The sequence below is a fragment of the Taurulus bubalis genome (genome assembly GCF_910589615.1).
Source record: "Taurulus bubalis genome assembly, chromosome: 10".
In the NCBI taxonomy this organism is placed as follows: Eukaryota; Metazoa; Chordata; class Actinopteri; order Perciformes; family Cottidae; genus Taurulus; species Taurulus bubalis.
In genome coordinates, this window is record NC_136598.1 from 8,166,740 (window position 1) to 8,186,672 (window position 19,933).

A 19,933-nucleotide genomic window follows, 5' to 3' on the forward strand; every position below is an offset into this window, starting at 1 on the left:
ATTATTACGATTTATTTTCATGACATATAACATATAACCAGCAGATGTTTGGAACGTTTGCATTATAATTCACTTAAACAATTAATCAAACATTCAAATTGTTGTCAATTTTGTCAAGGGACTAATTGTTATATTGAATAATAATTTCAGCCCTACTTGGCATTAGAGCATGGCCAATACTGGATGTCTAAGGTCAATAGACATAAAACAAATGTATTCCAATTTGTTTAATATATATATATATATATATATATATATATATATATATATATATATATATATATATATATATATATATATATATATATATATATATATATATAAAAAGTAGTTAGTTTATGAGGCACCTCTACCTCAAACTAATGCAGTTCAATGCAACAACTTTATAATACATTTCATGAAGGTTAGAGTATTCAGTTTTTGTAAAAAAAAAAAAAACGTTTTAGAGAAGTGTTGATTCAAGTTAATGGGCAAGATGAAAAGTATGCTATTCACCATCTCTCACTCCCCTTATTTACTGTCATCTCTCCACTGAAACCTGTCTAATAAACGCAAAAATAAGTAATGTATTTACCTTGGTAACAGTAAACAGAACAATCTCACCACAAAGTCAACAATTCAATTAGTATGCAAACATGAACAAGAATCCCCTAAGTTCTCAGAAAAGTGGAAATTCTAATTCTTTGTTCACTTAATGTGAATTTAGGTGGATCTCAATTTTGCTGATGTGAGAACTGCATTGCGTGTTTCTGATATTACTACTCTCACTAATATGAAATCTGATGGACAACATAAACTGAGTCACCCCACTGTTTACAACCTTTTGCTAATCCAATATGTGGGGTAAAAAACGGGTTTGTGCGGCGTGCTTCTGGCAGTAAACCCCCATCAATTACCTGCTACAGTCAGTTTTAATGCTGGACACGGAGGAACGTGTCAACACCCCAAGATACTGCTCTACACGGACATGAAAGCACGGCCATCCAAACGCAGGAAAACCCCTGACAGCATAAATTACTGGGCGGAAAAAGGTGAAGGCACTGTACATGTATCGAGCCTTGTTTGCTGTCAGAGACGGGAGACAGGGAAACAAAGGAATGCACAGGCGCTGAGCAAAGCGCAGGAAGGAAAAAGCAGGAAGTAAAATCAGCAACACCGTTCCTCATTTCAAATAGCCTGTTCACCGACTCGCCTCTTCTACCTGCTGCTACTACAAATACTATCACTTTGGCACTTGTTTCACCTCAGTACTCTCTTTCCCTGCCTTGAGCTAAAGGTCTGACTGGGTGAGTGGGAGAGTGATTTGTGCAACCCAGCACAAATCACTCTCCCACTCACCCACAAGTTCCATAGCACAGACATAAATAATACATGCATTTTATTTTGTCGCTTTGCCGCTCAATTATGAAATGCAACACTCTGTAACTATATTGAAGGTATTTTATATACCTCCGAGTTGGTTTAAGTTGCCTAATGCTGGTCAGCCTGTAGCTTCGGCACTCCACTACTCCTGTCAGTAAAAAGAGTCAAGCCTCCCAACTCAGAAAGGATGAAAGAGAACAGGACATTTAGTTATAGATGAATTATGGACCAGAAACTGGCCAACCAACAGTCAGAAGAATCGTCCAGTAGTGTCTTCCAAGGGAACAAAAAGATCCGTCAGTCTTATGGGGTGTTAAAAGCGCTGGAAGAAGCCAGTGTGCTTCCTGTGTAGTTCTGGAAAAGGAGCTGTGGAAGTATTTGATGAGGGATGTGTCTGGCTGCCTCTGCCATTGTTCGGCACTGTTGAGAATCATTTATCACAATAGGAGCACCTGGTGTTCAGAAAAAGCTTCAACAGAGCAGGAGCTGGAACCCCACAACCGCTAACAAAGAGAGTGAAAAATAGCAACATCTTTCTCCGCATCTATCCCTGTTCCCCCTCACATGTCTCCCTCTTCCCTCCATCCTAGCACCCACCCTTCTCCGATGCTTTTTACATGCCTCCATCTCCTCATGTTAATTTGCTGCTTCAGTGACACGCATCATTGGGGGAGTCATTTCTAATAACCCCTGCCAGTCCCCATACAAGTGCCTTTGAGTCATGCACTGAGATGTCATTCAAATTATTAAGCATAATGGTAACAATGATGCATTTCTAAAGCCTTACTTCCTTCCTGACACGAATGCTGTGCACTCAACACGGCCAACCAATGCTCCGACGTTCTCCCTCCCCCGTCTTCTTCCCCATGTCCCCATCTCATCTTTTTGTGGAAGAGCACGTACTGAGCTGCTGGGGTGAATCATTTCATTTCCCAGAGCGTTTTGCCGCGAGAAAAATCGTTTTATTTCTGAAGGATCTTGGCATGTCACAGCCTCCTCAGTGTCACCGTCTTATCACGTCACGACGCAGGGCCTCCCATTTGAAAGGGTTTCAAGGTAAGAGGGTTAGAGGTTTATTTAGCTTCTTTTCCCTGAACTGAGTCAAAGTAGAGTAATTATTCATTCATGCAGGGCCGTCAGGGATGATGCGCGGATGACATTTTCCCCCTCAGCATCTTTGTTGTTGTAGATCCAAGGTAGAAAGGATTGTCAGAGCCAAACATCTGCCGTTCTCTCCCTTAGCCTCAGCTCGGTACAACACATCTCCAGAGCTGAGAAAATAACTGAACAGAGCCACTGGGATTCTCATTCTCTCATTTAAGAGACTAACAGGTGTAAGTAATACATGCGAGTCAGATGGCAAGATGGCAATACGCCCACGCAACAATGTTTAATATTATTTTACTTATGTTTTTGTCTTTTTTGAGCAACAGAAAGCGAGGTGCAATCTACAGCCTCTAAAAATCTTCTGGCCTAAAAACACACAACTCTGTGTAATTTTCTGAGAGCAACAAGAGAGCCATTACTCCACTCTGATAGAGAAACAGTTTTTATGTTAGTTCATGTTTACTTTCCAATTTCCCAAACATGGCATCGACTGCCCGCTCGATGCCGAGGTGTTCTCGATTTAAAAAGCAGAAAGCAGATGCCTCTGTAATAAAGACAATTAAACCGGCAGCTGCGCCATCTGCTACTGTCCGTGACCGAAGTAATGAGAGGCAACAAAAAGTCAAAGAGGAATTTTGAGAAGGTAGGGAGGGGTGTGCAGGTACATCAAAAAACACCAAGGACATGCTCAAGTTTTGCAACCGATATAAAATGTATGATCCGCCTATAGATTAGGCAAAGTTGACATTTAACTGGAGGGAACAAAAACAGATTATAGATGCAGGATAACATGAAATGTCCCTTTAAAATAATTGCCTACATTATCCCTTCCCCCTCCACCTCTCCAGCCCCTCTCCCGCCTCCTGTGTGGCCTGAGCTGGAGGAGATAAGTGGCAGGGCAGCGTGTGTCGACAGTGACCTTGCCCATCGTGGGGTGATTAACCGATTATGCCTCAAAGAGTGGTGACATTCATGCTTGTAGTCCCCATTGGCAGAAGGTGAAGAAGAGAGAGTGTTATCAGCAAGAAAAGACCAAGGTCTCATCTTCACCCATTTGCCAAGTGTCCTCCGTTTCAAATGTTGCAGCAATTCAAGGTTATAAAATGTTATACAAAAAGCAAAAAAAGAATAAATCCTGGCACATGGAATGGAAATTATTTAAAAAATGTGTGCAGCACACTGTATGAGCTTTTGTTGGATTATTATTATTGGATTATTCTGAAGTTTAAATATTTTTTTTTCAGAGTTCATTGTTCGACGGTGCCATTGAAAACAGCCACAGCCATGTAACATTTAAAAGGTGAGGGCATGTTTGCAAGTCCAATGCAAATACTTCTATCTTCAAAGCTCGACTGTGTGAAGAGCCATGGGCATGCATACATACATATGTATATTAATTGTATAACTATATAATACAAATGATCACTTCATGTATCCAGAGACGAAACGCTGCCTATTTTTCCTTCGGTGTGGTTTTCAAGCAGAAGGGTATTTGAAGGACATGCAGGGGAACGCGTGTAGTTTTTGATTCTGAATCTATTTTCCTTTTTTAACCAAATGTACTCTTTTATTCATAATCATATCATATAAAATACAATCTCTTGATTTCTGGGGATTTACAGAACGTCCAAAAACCTCACCAAAAATCAAGTGAAGATAATGTAATGTTAAAAGTATAATACAGTAGTACACTGGTACGCAGCTACCAGACAAACATTAGTTGACATGAGGCTTTCTGTTTATATTTCCATCACATTATCCAGTCACAGATACTGCTGGACCCAGCCTTTAATTAACAAGAGTCAGACAAGGTTTTGGGGTGTCTCCCACTGTGTTCGTTAACACACATCATTAATCAAGGAGGGGGTTCCCATTAAGCAGGTCACTCAGGATCACGCTAAACAATTAAGCTTTGATTAAGAGATTGTTCATCAAGGAGCCCCACAGGAAAAGAATACCTCGCAACAAAAGCTCTGTGCTCAAAAACACTTGTACACTCCGTCGGTAAATGACAATTGTACTTCGATGAAAACATCTCGTGGCAATTTGTGGCGCTAACATACACACATACACACAATTCATGTCAGTAAAAGTAAAATCACCCATACAGTAGTTTCTTTTCAGCAGCCTTCACCATTACAATACATGACAGTCAATTACTGTTTATTTCTGCCAACAGAGTTTTATTTTCTCTTGAATAAAATAGCTCTGCTTTCATGAACATCTCTGCTTTCAGCTTGTATGAATAGTCCCTTTTGAAAAGACTGCAAGGTGAAATGTAGCTCCCGCCCCCTCTCCATCCATCCATCTTGCAGGCAAAATTACTTCAACAAAAATCACTTGCAAAGAAAATAAAAAAGTAGTTTCCGGATGTTGGGTTGTACACACAGTGAACTCAAGGTACAAATGATGTCTTTGCATCTACATTTGTTTTTATTGTTATTTGATGGTTAACATGAACTCACTCCACTTGTTACTTTTTAATAAAGAGCATAATCACGGACCAGCAGCTTTATCCAAACCATGCAGCTAGTTTGTGTTTTGGGCCCAAAACGGATATTTGGGTAAGAGTATAGAGCTGAAATGATTAATACATTAATGGATCAACAGAAAAGGAATCAGCAACTATTGTAGTAGGTTATATAATAGATAATCGATCAATAGTTTATTTTTCAGTTTTTCAAACATTCGCAGCTTCCAGTTTCTCCAAAGAGACAATTTACTGCTTTTATCTGTTTTTTAAAGATGTCATCCTGGGCTCTGGCTATAATAGAAACGATTAATCCAATATTCAAGAATAGTTGTCAGATTAACCAGCAAGGAAAACAATCAATTAAAGCCTAAATTAAGACAGAGCTTTCCCACCTTTGCCTATTCTCAACATCAAGCAGTCAATATGATTAAACCACACTACCATTATGGACTCAGATAGTAGTTTTTTAAAGTGGAACAGGACACAGACTAGTCTGTTTAGTTGCACAAAGCTGAATATATGGAAAGTGTTGGTCATCACTGTCATATTTTCATCCAAACAGGTGGACCATTATGTGGCTTATGGAGTCATTTATCAAGTGTGGAGCTATGAAGGGAATATATAAAGAGATAATGGCAGAGAGAGAGACAGAGAGAGAGAGAGAGAGAGAGAGAGAGAGAGAGAAAGGGAGATGGAGAGAGAGAGAGAGAGAGAGAGAGAGAGAGAGAGAGAGGAAATGCTAATTTTTGCCGCTTGTTCCCAGCTGGTCTAGCTGTTTGACATGTGTGATGAATGGTGTTGCATTGGTAGTGCTGCCCTCTCACCTCCGCTCATTGTCACCAGTCCAAAGACAAAGGGGAGGAGAAGCATGAAGGGAGAAAAAAATCCTGCAACACACAATAGATGCTTCCTTTCATCAAGACACACACACACACACACACACACACACACGCGCACACACAGATATGCAAGCGCATACACAGCAGCCCCCTTTCTCCCAGCACAAACACACTGGTACAGACATCCAAGCACACACGCAGCTCACTCGCTCACACCCCGATGACTTGCTTCTTACTGCAGTGTGTATTTGCTGAGCAAAGCTTGTTTCCCCCTGCCTGGCTAACCAGTTTTTGCTCTCTCCACGGACCATCTCCGCCAACTGTCTGATGCAACAATTACACAGCCGGATGAAAGCACAGGCTTCTGGGAGTATGTAGAGACACAGGTACATCTTCGCCAACTGCATATTTGCTGCACATTTTGTCGGAGGTGAGAAATGAGGAAGAGGAGTGCACACTGGTAAACAGTTGGAAATAAAAGATTTGAGAGTGAGAGAGATTTGTTGACCCCCCCACCCCCCTCTGAGGCACAGTCAGAGGAAGAGGAAGAGGTGTGTGAAATGGGAGCAGTTCCTGCCTTGTCTGCACCGATGGGTTTGTTTAAAGGGTCAGGGTGGTTTGCTGAACCGTTCTGATAAATATGAATACAAAAAAAAACCTCCCAACCATTCCAAAGAAATATAATGAAAATGAGTTATGCACAAAACATTATTCTTTGACCCTGTGTGGGGTTGTTATCTCCGCCATGAGAGTCATGCGATAGGTGTGTCTGTCCATGGCTAATCTTGCATTGTGGGTTCCCAGTTACTGTACGGCTGCATGCAAGGACCTCTCTTGGGATCTCACACTTTCTCGAAACATCTTTTATTGCCTGTTTTATACCGACGTTAACTGCCTGACGACTCCTCACTCACTACTGTTAACCGGCACCGACCCGCATTCCCGAGGTCCTAACTCCAAAGTCGTAATATATCATGTCCTTTTGTCAGAAAGTCTTTTGCCATTGGGGTCATAATGGGATTATAAAACAGCTCTTAACAGCTGCATTTCTGCCAAATCATTTCTTGGCCCTGTCAATGATGTGAAATGGTTTCAAACAGGCCTTTCACATTTGTGCACATATGCTTGAAAAACACTTCAGGAGAAGTCAGGCAAAGCGGTGCTCTCTCCAGCTCCAGAGCCTGCTCTCCCACTGCACCATCAGATCAAATGCTCCGAGAGATAAACAAGTACATAAATAAACTACTTTATACAAATACACCCCATAACACCAGCCTTGATTCAAAAGTAAGGATAAGGCTTGGGGAGAACTTTGTGGTTTTATTTTACACGAACATGATTTCCAAATGGAGGAGAGCCAAGAATAACACAGCCAAAGGGAGAAATGAAAAGCTTATCAGATGAGCCCAAACACCGAAAACTAAAAGGAGTAATTGCTGACATTTATGAGGAACTGAAAGTCTGTTGAGACTGTGCTCAATTTGTAATCTTTACATGTTATATTCTTCATTAATGCCAACTTATTCTTTTGTTTGATACATTTGAGAACAATGGGTAACCTTTGTATATTAATCAATCATCAAGGAGAGAAATTACACCTAATGCCACCAGGATTCACTGGCTTGTACAATGACGGTCATCACTTGCCAGTGTCCAAAACACAAATGTAGGACATTACAAATCACCCACTAGTGGGTCGTGAACCAGTTTTCAGTGGATCGCAGGCCTTTGCGTGAAAAAAAAAAAATCCTGTGGTTTTATTTTGAAAAAACTTTCTTATGCTGCGGAGTGTCGTTATTTTGCCGGCTCTGGTTTCAACTTGTTTTGCACTTGTTCCTCCATGTTTTCAGTAGCGTGTGCCAGGTTGGGACAAACCATCCTGATATGGGGGAGACTCTGGATTTTTAGGATAACTAAATTAAACAGCCTACTGAATATAACATTCACAACTGACGGCGCTGCTGCATGACAGGAACAAAACTCTGGGGTGGTGAGGAGAATTGAGTGCTGCTTAATTTTCTGTAAAGCACACTGTTTTCTACTGATGAGGTAATCACAAGAGAAGTTAATGTTGTATATATGAATCCTTTTGAATTCCACTTTTGTTTAATTTATTTTGAGTTAGTGGAAAAGCTGCTCCCCAAGACAGTGACTTGTTCCATAGTATCCAAGTGTTTGTCATTCGATGAGTGTGTGTTCTCAGATAAAGTTAGGTCATTTCAGTCTTTTTGAAACTATTTCTTCGTAGTTGGACTGTTTGTGCATGAAAGCTGTTGAGTCTGTTTAAAAATAGCTGAAGATTCTGAATTGTTATGTATGTTGTAATACCTCGTGTCCTGAAGATGTACATTTAGTTTTTTAATTCAAATGCAGCTAATTGAGTGTAAAAGGGAATAGTTCCCTCTCTATCATCGCCACTAGCTGCTCGTTTTGGTTATTAAACTTGTTTTTGTGTTTGTCCACTAATAGTCCACTAATCTGTTGAGGGTGGGGGGAGGTGATAATCAAATCACCTTCATGGCCTTTGCTGAATGATTGCAGGATGCAAGTTACCCATTACTTTATTATTGTCATAATAATATATATAGGTATGGTATTGGTTAAGGATAATAACATTATGTCTATATGTATGGGCCCTCTAAGCTAGATACCCCAGCAGATGCCTACCTTTCCTAATGGTAAATTCTGCTCCTGGGGGCTCTGACTCTGGGGAAACGGTGACACTATGGTCACATTAGTCTTCTGATCATTACACTTCCCCAAACTCAGCCCTAAAAAATAACATGGTTCCAATTAACATTTTGAGCAGAGCGACCATAACCTGTAAACATTGACGCTGACTTTTGATTCACAGGGAGAAGATGAACGAAAGTGAATTCTGACCAGCAATTGTGCTGCTCAGTGGTGCGAGGTTGTAGGTTGTTTCTACCAAACATCTTGCCACAAACAAAGCACATGGAGGGTTGTTGCACTGACAAGAGGACACCTGGCCACAAAGCCAATCTGCAGACCACCTACTGGGACCGGTCTTCATCACTTGACATGAAGGGGCAACACTTTGTATGCAGGTGGTATGTAGTTCTCCCACTTGTTTGGCCAATACGAACACAACCTTGTGAGACAGGCATTGTAGCTAAAACAATTCAAGGGGCTTAAGGCTTAAGGGGGGGGGGGGGGGGGGGCGCCCAAAGTGGGGCGTGACAGAAAAGGTTTGAGACACTGTTCTACGCCCTAATACACTGTAATGTTTCCACATTTGAATAGGAATATGGAAAATGTTTGATGAATAAACAGAAGATAAAGAATTACTTTTTTTTGTTCATTTATAATTGCACATAACGCTGACACAAAAGCTGTTCTTAATGTGTATATATATATATATATATATATATATATATATATATATATATATATATATATATATATATATTTAGCATTTCTTTCACAAGTTATTTTACTGGCAGTTCCATGGAGAGGAGCTTGAAAGCAAGCTGCCTGTCTCAGTGATACAGGAGATTTGGATTTGTGTTTGAAGCCGCTCCTCTAGACGGATCAAGGTCGGGATTGGTTTGACATAAAAACCACAGCTGAGTCAGGAGCTCGTCCACAATCACAGAGTAGGCTACACATCTCTAGTGCACATGTACACACACACAGCACAAAATGACTACACACACACACACACACACACACACACACGTTGTTGCTGGGTCAAATACTATCAAGATATCAGAGGAAGCATGCTTTTGGACAAGCAGAGACACTTTCCATGCTTCATGTTGTCTTAGAGTATATGGAAGCGGTCTACAAAAACAAAAATATTACAACTAATAGACATTTTTACTTCCCCATGAAAACAGTCTTTCCATTTAGCTATAAAACAAACATATTTTTAGGCAATATCATTTTTCAAAAATATTTTATTTGATATTGATCCAGGTACAAGGAAATAAAAGAACATAGATTTATCTTACAGGACATGGGAATGAGACTGTAAAAGTGTATTTTCTTGATCCACTCTCTTCTTGGACAAGGACATGCAAGTGAACACAAGGTGGTTTACAGAAAAAAACAGATGTACTGTACTGTAGAAATGCCATTGGACCGGAGTGTCACCTCACCCCATACTGTACAGAAAGACTTCACCCAACAACTTTCTCTTTTTGTCATCATTTTTAATCTTTTATAGCAAAAGGGCAACACACAGATAGGCTACAAATAATCAACAATATTGAGAAAATGAACAAAAGAGAGGGAAAGATAAAGTACTTTCATCCTTCCAAAAAGACATTTTCTCTATTGTCTTGACAAGCAAATTGTGAGCGTTTTTGCTCCTTGTGTTCGATAAAGTTTGAAGTTGCTTTAGTTTTGACATGAGAGGAGCAGTGCGGTGAACATGCAGGACGAAGAGTGACTCGGACGACTGACCCGGCATCTCACCGCTCATCGCTATGAGCACAGTGTGCCTATCATCTCCTTATGGCCTCGCTGCTCGGCTCTGACAGCAAACTTTACAAGGAACGAAAAACACATATTATATTCCACCAATCTTTATGCATATTTCACAATATACTTTTATTATCATTTTTAATAAATACAAAACGACACTGTGATTCAAAAGAAGACAATGAGTATTAAAGAGACACTAAAACGCATTAGACATTAGAAATATCAATCTTAATTTGGTATGTTCTTTTACTGACATCTTGTCTTAAGGTGGATGAACCAGCACATTATACTCAGAATCAAAATCCACAGCAGAAAAAGAAAAGAGGGGACGACATAATCGGACATGAGAGAGGGATATTCTTGTCAATGCAAATGGAATGGCATAATCAAGTGGAGATGCGTATGGATATATACACATGTATACATATACATAAACACCACCAGAATGTAAAATAACCTGAGATACTCTTTGCACCTCATTTCCAGAACACTGGCCACTGGGTGGATGATAGAAAATGACGATGGCATGACGACAACAGTACAACAGCATCTGACGGCCTTTAGTTTCCACCTCCCTTTTATCAACATTAGCAGTACAAAAAAGACGAAACAAACAGTCAGTTAACCACAAAAATCCTGAACAATAATATTGAAAACATTGTTGTAAGCAGCGTTTTGGAGTCCATAAAAGGCATACAAAGAAACAAGCATTTCATTAAAAAAAGGACAACCAATAAAAACATTGTCTGAAAAGACAAACAAATTGAGATTCAGAGGCTGAGAAGTCGGAAGCGGCAGATGATAAGTGTGTGTTTTGTGGCGGTCGGGCAGAAAGAAAGTGCTCTGCTCCACACTGTGGCTGTAGACATGGAGGCAGTGAGGCCTGCTCTTTAATATACAAGGCTTTTCTCCACTGTCACCTTTTGGGATCAAACAGTGACTCTAAGCTACATTGTAAATCATACACACCATTTCTTCTCAGAGTTATTCACACCATGCCGTGCTGACCGTAGTGTGACACCAACCTTTACAGCAACAACTACTTTAACAGGTTTCCTCATTTTAACAGCACACGCTGGACCGAGCAGGTAAATGTGTTGTTTTCTTGGATGATACTGTACCACAGATAATATGACGAACGCAAAACAGTAAGTGCTTTAAGAAGCAAACAATATTAAAATGTTGGAACATAAAATTAAAAACATAAACGATGTAAACAAATTATACTCCACTGATATTTTAGGCAGGTTTGGGAGTATCATTGCTACTCATCCCAAGAAATACTCCTTTGTGATGTCTGCTTAAGGCGACAGAAGAGTTATTAATCTGCCTCTGTAAGTGCTATGAAGTCCAGCATGAGGACAGATTTCACTGATTCTTCCTCCCTTCTGGCTGCTTTCTGGTTTGTGTGCTGTTATACTGAACGAGGAGCGTAAACTCAGTGTAATCAAATTAATTAGGCAGTAAATCATGAAAACCAAACTTTAAATACTTGGTAGACCCTCGTATGAAAGATTAAAAATAAACTCCCTCAGCCTGTTTCTGAAGACAGGGAAGTGCCTGGAGTTGCCCGAAGCATCGACCACTAAATGTTTCTTAAATCAAACTTGATTTAGGACAGTTAATTAGAAATTAAATAATCTACTCAGCCACGTACAGTAATACAGTATCCTCTGTGTACAATTCTCCCAGCCTCATATCTGCCTTTCAGACCCTCGGGAACCTTGTCTGCTTGCCACCCAATTAGTCTCTACCATGGAAATGGGTGCCTTTTTTGTTGCTGTCTGTGAGCAAAGCCTACTCTTTAATATCTCTCTGTACATTAGTATATAATTTTCTTCTCTTTACTTTACAGTACAGAAACTCCTCTTCACATATTATTCCGGTTCTTCATGTCAGCAGGAGCTATGTTTTTGTGCTTATCACCAAAAATTGCAGTGCAAAAACAATAATTAATAATAATGATAATAATTAATGGTAAGTATTAACAAACAATGGATTATAAAACAATTATTTTATGGCACAATAGCCACTCAATTCACATATAATACAAATAACCAGATAAAACCAACTGCTCCTGTATATGGAAATAAAAAGCTCAAACTGAATTAGGCTTGCATAGCAATGCAACAGCAAGTTAAAGGATATATTTACAGGAAACAAAAGTCCCTTTTTATTCCCAAGGGCATTTATCAGAAAATCTGTTCTCGTATAGATGTTTTCTTTTTTTTTTTTGTTTACTTGCCTTTTTCTAACAAAAAGAAAATTACAGTAAGGTAGGAGGTGGAAAATATTTTCTCGAGGACGAAAAACATAGTGAGATGTACAGTATGTCTGTGTCTATACATCACATTTACAGTTCTGTGACACTGCGTTTCTCTGTAGTGCTCTCTACTGCAATCCTTCCCTCTGAGAACACACAGATAAGGACAAAGTTCATTGCCCCGACAAAGAGGGCCTCATTCTTTTGAGGAAAGACCAGGGTTTCCAGTTCACATCCCAGGCAGATCACTCTGTGGTAGAGAAGGAAAATAAAAGGTTTATTTAGAAAATGGAACAACATATTTTTGGTAATTGCTTAGCTTAGCATTAATCAGAATCAGAATCAACTCTATCGGGGGAAGTTTACTGACGCATGCAAGGAATTTACCTCCAGTTAAAATGAACGGATTATATACTGAACAACAGTGCAGGGGGCACATTTACTGGATAGAACTACAGCTAGACAATACTTTATAAAGCTAAACAAATATTAGCTCAAGATTAAATGACTGGAAAACAGCGAGCCCAAGTCTGTCTGAACAAATATGGCTATCAACACCTCTAAACCTCACTTAAAGTAGCAGAAACTAGTTCCAGTTGAATGGCCGGTTGTCTGCCTTCACTACTCAGCGAACCACAGCCAGTTGTAGCGACCTCACAGAGTCTTGTTGTCACAGTGGAGTTGTGACTTCTTTTCACGATATTGTCAGACACTGGCGTAAAATGCGTAGGTACTCACATAACTCTCCCGAGTACTGTCCCTGTCCATTGGTCCCCAGGAATTCAGCGTGCTCTGTGGCGGTCCACTGCTGTGGCTGTCGTGGACCCTCGGCCTTGCGTGGCCCTGTCGAGCCCTTGGAGGAGGCTGTTCCAGAGGAGCTGTGGCCACCAGGGGAGGGAAAGGATGGCTTGTTATATGGCAGACACCCGTCCTCTGAAAACATAGGGATACTATATGTTTGAAAAGTAGACACAATTTATGACTTTTATTGTTGCAGTGAAACACATCTAACATCTGATGCATTGAGACAAAGAGCACTTTGACCCCCCCCCCCCCCCCCCCCCCTACCCTCCTGACATCTGCAGAGTGGTGGTGCCAACAGGCGATGCCAGGGCGTGCCACAGAGAAGACTCTCAGCCTCACACATGGCCTTGCAGCTACCAGCCTTACAACAAGGTAAACACAATAAGAGAAGGACCGCTGGCTGCTGTGCCACCCCCTGCTGCAGGGCAGTATAACATTGACCCTCAGCAGTCTCCGTCTTTGCGTGAAATCTCATCAAACTGCTCCCCACTGCTCCGCTAATGACTGTAATGGAGTCTGCCCCGACCTCAGTGGATTCTACTGTGAATCAGTCAGCACTATGACACATATGGGAATTCACCTATGGTTTTTTGTAAAGATGCTGATTGTGGCACCTGTCTTTGTCTCACAGTCTCAGATTTACTGTCTGGGAGAGGCCTGGCACAAAGAGGGCAGGGCACACAGCATGGAAAGCTCTAATGGTCGTGAATAGCATGCATGCACGCACGCACTCACACACATGACTACAGACACACACAGATGGGGTGTAGAGTGGCTGCTGTTTGTGTGAGAAACAGAAAGCCGAGGCGATTAGAGAGCATTTCAGTTGCTGGGGCCTCCTGCCTTACTTGGAGCGGAGCAGGATGATATTGGCAACAGTTACAGGGGCATTGGGGAGGCTGAGGGGGGCATTCTGGAAACCAGAGCAAGTGGCAGACAGCGCAATCTGTTCATGGGAGCCCAGTCTCATCGCAGCGTGCAAGCTAACTTCAACACAATAACTCAGAGAAAAATCCCTCAGTGTCAAGCCACAGCAGCAGAACCTTGTTGTTTTCTTGCTACAGTGCAATGATACGAGCTTCAGTTGGGAACAGGAAAACGTCCACTTGTTTAGAACGTGAAGCTGAGATGTTTTATTAGCAATGAATGGAATGTGGTGCAGAACTGGTATACATTATATCTAATTGTGTTAGGCCCTCATTTTTAAAAATACAGTGGCTTGCAAAAGTATTCATACCCCTTGAACGTTTCCACATATTGTCACATTACACGCCACAAACATAAATATATTTTATTGGAATTTTATATGAAAGACCAACACAAAGTGTCACACAATTGTGAAGTACAAAGATTTTTTTTTTTTTTTCACAAATAAAAAACTGAAAGGTGCAGTGTGCAAAATCATTCAGCCCCCCTGAGTCAATACTTTGTGGAACCACCTTTTGCTGCAATTACAGCTGCAAGTCTTTTGGGGTATGTCTCTACCAGCTTTGCACATCTAGAGACTGAGATTTTTGCCCATTCTTCTTTGCAAAACAGCTCAAGGTCAGTCAGATTAGATGGAGAGCGTTTGTAAACGGTGGTTTTCAGATCTTGCCACAGATTCTCGTTGGGATTTAGGTCTGGACTTTGACTGGACCATTCTAACACATGAATATGTTTTGTTTCAAACCATTCCATTGTAGCCCTGGCTTTATGTTTAGGGTCGTTGTCCTGCTGGAAGGTGAACCTCCGCCCCAGTCTTAAGTCTTTTGCAGACTCAAACAGGTGTTCTTCCAAGATTGCCCTGTATTTGGCTCCATCCATCGTCCCATCAACTCTGACCAACTTCCCTGTCCCTGCTGAAGAGAAGCACCCTCAAAGCATCATGCTACCACCACCATGTTAGACAGTGGGGATGGTGTGTTCAGGGTGATGTGCAGTGTTAGGTTTCCGCCACATATAACGTTTTGTATTTAGGCTTAAAAATTAAATTTTGGTCTCATCTGACCAGGGCACCTTCTTCCACATGTTTGCTGTGTCCCCCACATGGTTTCAGGCAAACTGCAAACTTATGGTTTTTCTTATGGTTTTCTTTTAACAATAGCTTTCTTCTTGCCACTCTTCCATAAAAGGCCAGATTTGTGGAGTGCACGCCCAATAGTTGTCCTGTGGACAGATTCCCCCACCTGAGCTGTGGATCTCTGCAGTTCGTCCAGAGTCACCATGGGCCTCTTGGCTGCATCTCTTGTCAGTGCTCTCCTTGTTCGGCCTGTAAGTTTAGGTGGACGGCCGTGTCTTGGTAGGTTTGCAGTTGTGCCGTACTCTTTCCATTTCCGGATAATGGATTGAACAGTGCTCCGTGACATGTTCAAAGCTTGGGAAATCTTCTTATAGCCTAACCCTGCTTTAAACTTCTCCACAACTTTATCTCTGACTTGTCTGGTGTGTTCCTTGGACTTCATGGTCCTGTGAACCTCTGAGGCCGTCACAGAACAGCTGTATTTGTACTGAGATTAGATTACACACAGGTGGACTCTATTTAGTCATTCGGTCAACATGCAATCATTCAGCAGTCATCAGGCAACTTCTGAAGGCAATTGGTTGCACTCAGAGAAAAGGGGGCTGAATCATTTTGCACACTGCACACAAATTTAAAATCATGTATAATTTTCTTTATACTTCACAATTGTGTGACACTTTGTGTTGGTCTTTCACATAAAATTCCAATAAAATATATTTATGTTTGTGGCGTGTAATGTGACAAAATGTGGAAACGTTCAAGGGGTATGAATACTTTTGCAAGGCACTGTACATATGGTAAGAGCTTATGTAAAGGCTAGAGAGCACTATCATAAAATATATGTGATCAGCCTCATCTAACTTGTGACTATGCTAGCAGCATGGCTCTAGCAATGGTCTGTCCATTCAACGTTTGCTACAGATGACATTGCAATGGATATGAATATGTTTGGTGTGCCCCTGACTTTTCATCCTCCACCTTGTATAAGCATGTCAAGATTTTCAGCTGTTCAATACTTTGGTTCATGAAAACATACCAGTACTTCAAAACGCAATGACCAAACTACTGTCAGCCTCAAAGGACGTCCGCTTAATGGTAAAATAGTGCATAGTATAAATAACACAATAACATGCCAAATAACACATAACATGATGATGACAAGACCGCAATTGCAAGCATTTTAAATATCACCCTAACGTTGGCTGTTAATGAGCATGAGGTGTGTAATGACTTGACAGTGCCATTGGCTGAAGACTTCAGTCTTGTTTCAACTGTACCTGTTTTGTGCCCACTGCGCCCATCGTCAGTTCGGTCCATGGAGCCCAGTCTGTCCTGAACCTGGCGATGATGTTCCAGAGAAGTGCGTGTCTGTCTGTCAATGGAGCTCTTTATGTCATCCGGACCAGACGGGGGCCCTGACAAAGGCGGGCGCTCCAGAGAGGAAGCCTTCATATCTGTAGGGGGTGCCATGCTAGTTACACTGCGGGCCCCCTGGATACGGCCCTGGCCCTGAGAGGGGGGAGGCTCAGGGGGTGGAGGTAGGTCTGTGCCAATGGGGAAACCCACGGAATTAATCAAATGAAGCCATAAAGGACTTATTAGATGTAGTTTACTCGTAAAAAACTGACATTTCCATCCAATATCATATTATTATAACTCCCTCTAGTTTTTAAAACAATAACAGATGTTTTAGAGCACCTTCTGCATGAACTATTTAAAATGTGTTTTCAGTCTCTGCCTCACCGTCTGCACCAGCATCTCTCCGGTGGGGTGCTGTGCCCTGGCTTCGGGGTTTGCGTGTGGGCCTGGTGGCCCTCTGGTGGCCCAAGCTGTGTGTGCCGACTGTGCTGCCATCTGTTGAGAATGGACTGCTGGGCCGGGGCCTGTGGGACAAGCCTTTACCTGCAGGAGGGATACAGGACCACAAGCCAGCTGGTTAATAAAGACAAGAAGGAGCCAACACCTAGACAGTGGAGCTGAGGCTGTCATCAAGGAAGGTAGAGGTTAGGATTCAAGATTCAAAAACCTGTTAGAAAACAAAAGGTAAAGATTTTAATTAGAGGAGAAAGAACTCTGGTGAAGTTTGCAAAAGGTTGCAAGTATAGCATATCACCCTGTTATTGCTCATTTAACCCAAGAAAGCCAGAGTGAAAAGCCAAATGAGTCACAGAGGAACTGCGTTAAAGTTGAAGATAGGGAGGTATCTGCAGGTGCCATGCACAACCTGGGCACAGCAGCCCCAAGCAGGAGAGAGGAAATCCAACATTAATGGATGACAGAATGAAAAATCCGAGCAGAAGAGAGCAAATCATCTGCCACTGGTAGAAGCTCCAGTCGGGCAGTGTGTAGCTGGTCTCCACACACCAACCTCTCTTGCTGAGGCTAGTGCCCTCCAGGTGGTAGCCTGCCTTGTCTGCAGCGGCCACCAGGGCCTGGGCAAAGCTGCAGTGGGTATAGATGGAGCCATCCGACGAACTGCCCAAACTGGACCTATGGCTTGAGAAATTACGGTCATCTTCCGAGGCTGAGCCCCACCCATTCACCATGGACCCTACGGAACATCACAGGTTTCAGCAAATAAATGAGTGTATGTATGTATGTGTGTGTGTGTGTGTGTGTGTGTGTGTGTGTGTGTGTGTGTGTGTGTGTGTGTGTGTGTGTGAGAGAATGCATTTTCTTTCAATTTCAAACACTAAAACTCTACTGTATCACGTTAATACTTGTCAGCTCAGTGGCCATAACCTTTATGGACATATGATTTGGTGTTTTGAACACCTGTGCTGTGATTCCTCATTAAGATGGATGAACCCATTCCAGTGATCTTATTAAATGGAGGTAATATTAAACTCCTATGCTTAAATGATTCCGTATTTGCTGCAGGGTATTTCTGCTCATTCTGTTCTAACCTGTCCTCTTTCATCTACAAACACATGCAGAACACAAATGTACACACAAACACACACCAGAATGCACACAGTGGAACAGCAGGACAGGCATCAACTAATTTTGCTCTTCTTTTGATGAAGAACAATGAGCGCACCTGTGCAGTACTGCCTAAGGTGACACAGATGAAGCATCCTGCAAACCAGTGCATTGAATCAAACAGCTGGTGGTTTGCACATCCAGTTTACTTTATTCCTATTTTAAAATGCAGAGCCACGGCCACCACCGTGTACATTTTCTCGAAAAGCAAGGTTTTAGACAAAATCGAGGTATTTCACTTACAGCTACTGTGTTTTTAGACACCTCTACTCATGAGTGTTGCTTTGAAGATGATAAAAAGATGGAAGATAAAATCAATACCCTACTTAACAAACACAATTGAGTATTTGACAGGATTGAGGAAGACGTTTAGCTTATACATCTATGCTACTGTAAGTAATTCTTCATGCTTTGATGTAAAAAGAAATGCCAGCACCTTAAATATAAAAATATCAGCCTGCCAATAAAAAATATGCCACTTTGGCAAGCAAAAACACAGAACAGTAGGCTAATGTGACAGCTTTCAGTGGGACTGGCTTGGCAGACTTTGCTCATGTGGCACAAACCCAAATGCTCTGCTCCCACACTTTATCTCTCCCTCACACAGAACACAAGAGGGATGTGATGGAGCAGACTGATGCAACAGAACTGGAGAAGTGTGTGGGTAAAGGTTGTAGAGAGAGCGATAGGGACAAAAAGTTAGCAGCAGAATTTATTAAAAGGTCAGTGTGATACGCTAAAATATGGCATTAATCTGGCACATATATATATATATACTGTATATATATATATATATATAATATGCATATGTATATATACACTATATGAATACATATATACATACTAAACTATATGTCTCACACAGGTGGTTACTCAGTCACTGCATATAACTTTAGGAAATTGCACCTTCAACAGCTGAAGTTGCAACAGTCTTCACTCCTATTGCATTGCAGTTAAATAAATGTTCACAGATTAATGGTAACTTCTATAAAATGGAAGCTTGCATAAGGCAGAGAACGCCTTACACAACCCATTTTTACAGCGCTAACTGAAATCCAAGGCAGTAACTACTTCGAGCCCTCCATCTTGACTATCTATTTTCTTTGAAATTCTTTTCTAAGAGTCTTTTTTTTCTTAGAAAAAAAGACAGCAATTCCACTGGGTTCAATCCTCCCACAAAGAATAGAGCAGATATTGAAGTACAGGCAGAGCCAGCCAATTCACTGAAGCTTCCAACTCCTCCGGCTCAGCGAAGGAACACTGCCTCAGCAAATCACATCACAGAATGACTTTTCAGTTGCACTAACTGACACTTTCTACTGCCGCACCTCTGGGGAAGTCCTATTCTCAGAAATAGCGATCCAATCAAACTATGATCATTGTCACATAATTTGATAAAAAAAAATCCAATCAAGTTTTCTTTTTGCTCCAGAGTTTTTCCCTGTAGCTCCAGACAAAGGTTTGGACTGCGGATCCGTCATTTTATCAGGTCTTGAACCAGAGCAATGGGCCAAGCCGAGTACTCTTAAAAACCACTGGCTGCCACCTCTCATGCTCCAAGTACTGCTAGAGAAAGGCCAGTAAATGGGAGAAGGTTTGGGGGAGGGGGGCAGTAAAACCCAGTCCAGGTCCCTCCTGCCAATAAACCTGAT

At 41.5% G+C, this 19,933-nt stretch overlaps 1 protein-coding gene across 1 annotated transcript in view; it reads right to left on the minus strand.

Moving 5' to 3' along the window:
• Window positions 1-13,187: 13,187 nt before the first annotated feature.
• robo2 (roundabout, axon guidance receptor, homolog 2) overlaps window positions 13,188-19,933 on the minus strand; it is a gene marked incomplete at both ends in the record, with an annotated part of 149,853 nt that continues 143,107 nt past the window's right edge. The window contains 4 exons of the mRNA XM_079224466.1: window positions 13,188-13,426; window positions 16,577-16,843; window positions 17,043-17,201; window positions 17,668-17,850. Of these exons, the coding sequence (XP_079080592.1) occupies window positions 13,188-13,426; window positions 16,577-16,843; window positions 17,043-17,201; window positions 17,668-17,850 (848 nt within the window). The remainder of the gene's footprint in view (window positions 13,427-16,576; window positions 16,844-17,042; window positions 17,202-17,667; window positions 17,851-19,933) is intronic.